The sequence below is a fragment of the Adiantum capillus-veneris genome, chromosome 21 (genome assembly GCF_014529385.1).
Source record: "Adiantum capillus-veneris isolate H3 chromosome 21, ASM1452938v2, whole genome shotgun sequence".
NCBI classification, from domain to species: domain Eukaryota; kingdom Viridiplantae; phylum Streptophyta; class Polypodiopsida; order Polypodiales; family Pteridaceae; genus Adiantum; species Adiantum capillus-veneris.
In genome coordinates this window covers 44,762,445-44,764,278 of record NC_140951.1, presented here as the reverse complement: position 1 = coordinate 44,764,278, position 1,834 = coordinate 44,762,445, and the positions used below count along the sequence as shown (strand labels likewise).

The 1,834-nt window shown below is 43.1% G+C and overlaps 1 protein-coding gene across 1 annotated transcript; it reads left to right on the top strand.

Moving 5' to 3' along the window:
• Positions 1 to 403: 403 nt before the first annotated feature.
• LOC147430873 (pre-mRNA-splicing factor CWC21-like) lies at positions 404 to 1,597 on the top strand. Its single transcript, XM_086494467.1, has one exon. It carries the CDS (start codon positions 419 to 421, stop codon positions 950 to 952), a length of 534 nt encoding a protein of 177 aa, XP_086350593.1. The 5' UTR covers positions 404 to 418; the 3' UTR covers positions 953 to 1,597.
• Positions 1,598 to 1,834: the final 237 nt, after the last annotated feature.

Genomic DNA, 1,834 nt, shown 5'->3' with positions numbered 1-1,834 from the left:
CCGCAATCTCCATAGCTTTGCACCTATATTAATCTATTCGTCAGCATCTCTCCGTCTTTTGTATTTCTCTCATGTCAATTGCAAAATCCATGATCATGTAGATCACCTATACTACAATCTCCATCATCATCCTTTGCCATCATGTTGATTGTCAGCTCACTTTATGTACGAGCTTTCCATCGTGTCGATTGTCAAGTTCACTTATGGCTTCTTCATTTGCATCATTAGCTTTCTCATGGGAAACCAACAAAATGCCATCATCTTCTGAACTTTTATCTCAGGCCCGGGAATATAGTTCACACAAAGCTGCACAGTGCTTTTTGCTTTTTAAAAGAATAAAGCAGCACAGCGCTTTTTGCTTTTTAAAAGAATAAAGCTTAAATAGCTCACTTATGCATGCCACGCCATCGTCGCCAATATGTATCGTGGAGTAGGGCTGCAGACGCCTCGTGGATCGGGCACTAATGGCTACATCCAGAGCAACAAGTGCTTCGTTCGACTGCGTCAACCTGTGAGGGTGCAGGCAAAGGTGCAGGCAAAGGTCGATGAGCTCCAGCAAGGGCAAATTAGGGTGCCCCGCGAGGCCAGCGTGGAGATCTGGGAGCACCATCGCAAACGCCATATAGAGCTCAAGCTCTTCCTGCTTGAAGAGACCCTTGTCCAGCAGGGGTACACCATCGCAGAAATTGCACAACAGCGCCAAGCGGCCCTCAAAGCCCTGCAGGAATCTTCTCTTTGCAGCAATACACCGGACAATACACATGAGCAGGTTGCTGCCAAGAAGGAAAGACGAATTGAGATACTCAAGGATGTACTTGGTCTTGGTAATGTGAAAGAAGGACAGGCTTTCGACAGAGAGCTTCAAGCAAAACGAAAGCAAGAGAGGATTCTTGCTTTGCAGGAAAAGAGAAGCTTAACGAAGGAGAGACAGAAGAAGAAGCGAAAGACATGACTGTGAAATCAATGATGCCTAAGGGAGAGCAGGTATTGAGATAGAATGGAGCATATATGGAGAGGCGGGGAACGGAGGAAGCGGCTTTCTATGCATTCTTTGCGTATAATATACATGCCACTTAGCAATGTTTTCTCAATTATCTAACTTCTCAATTCCTAGTTCGTCATGGATGTAGATTTGAAGGATGGCTTGCCAATCTTTCATAATAAGTTTTATACAAATTCTCATTGTTTTTGACAACATCATGAGGGAGGGAGCGCATACCTAGTTAGGTGGGGTTGTGGCCCAGGGAGTCCCAACTAGGGATGTGGGTTGGCACTCCTTGGCCCTAACTGCACCTAGCTAGACATGTGCTTCCCTACCCACAACCGCACCTAACTAGACATGTGCTCCCTCCCGCCTATATTGACAAATCATGAGAAAAGAGCTCCTTTCTCACATTGGAAAATGTCAGAAACTTGTTGTGAGTTATAATATGGGGACAACTGATACTTGAGCTTCTTGCAAATGGCTTTATGCATGCTAACTCATTTCTGCATTTTCAATTCAATAACGCTCATATACATGTCATATGACCTAACAAAATCATCTTTGTGTTCTATAGGGGCAAGCTTGTTATCAATGATTCAAAACATGTATTGATGCTTGGTGCTCGCCCTTCGTTATCTTGAGGCTTCAAGTTTTCTTGGAACTTAAGATGCGTCATGGCATATAGTTGCTTGATTTTGGATTCAAATCAATTGTTGACCCGTGCAAAACAAAGCAAAACTTGATCCATCTGACTTTAGGAACATGAAAGACTAATTTGAAGTGAAAGGGAAAATTATTCACTTACGATAATCAAAAGCAAGTAAACTGTGACATAATTTTACTTTTTGT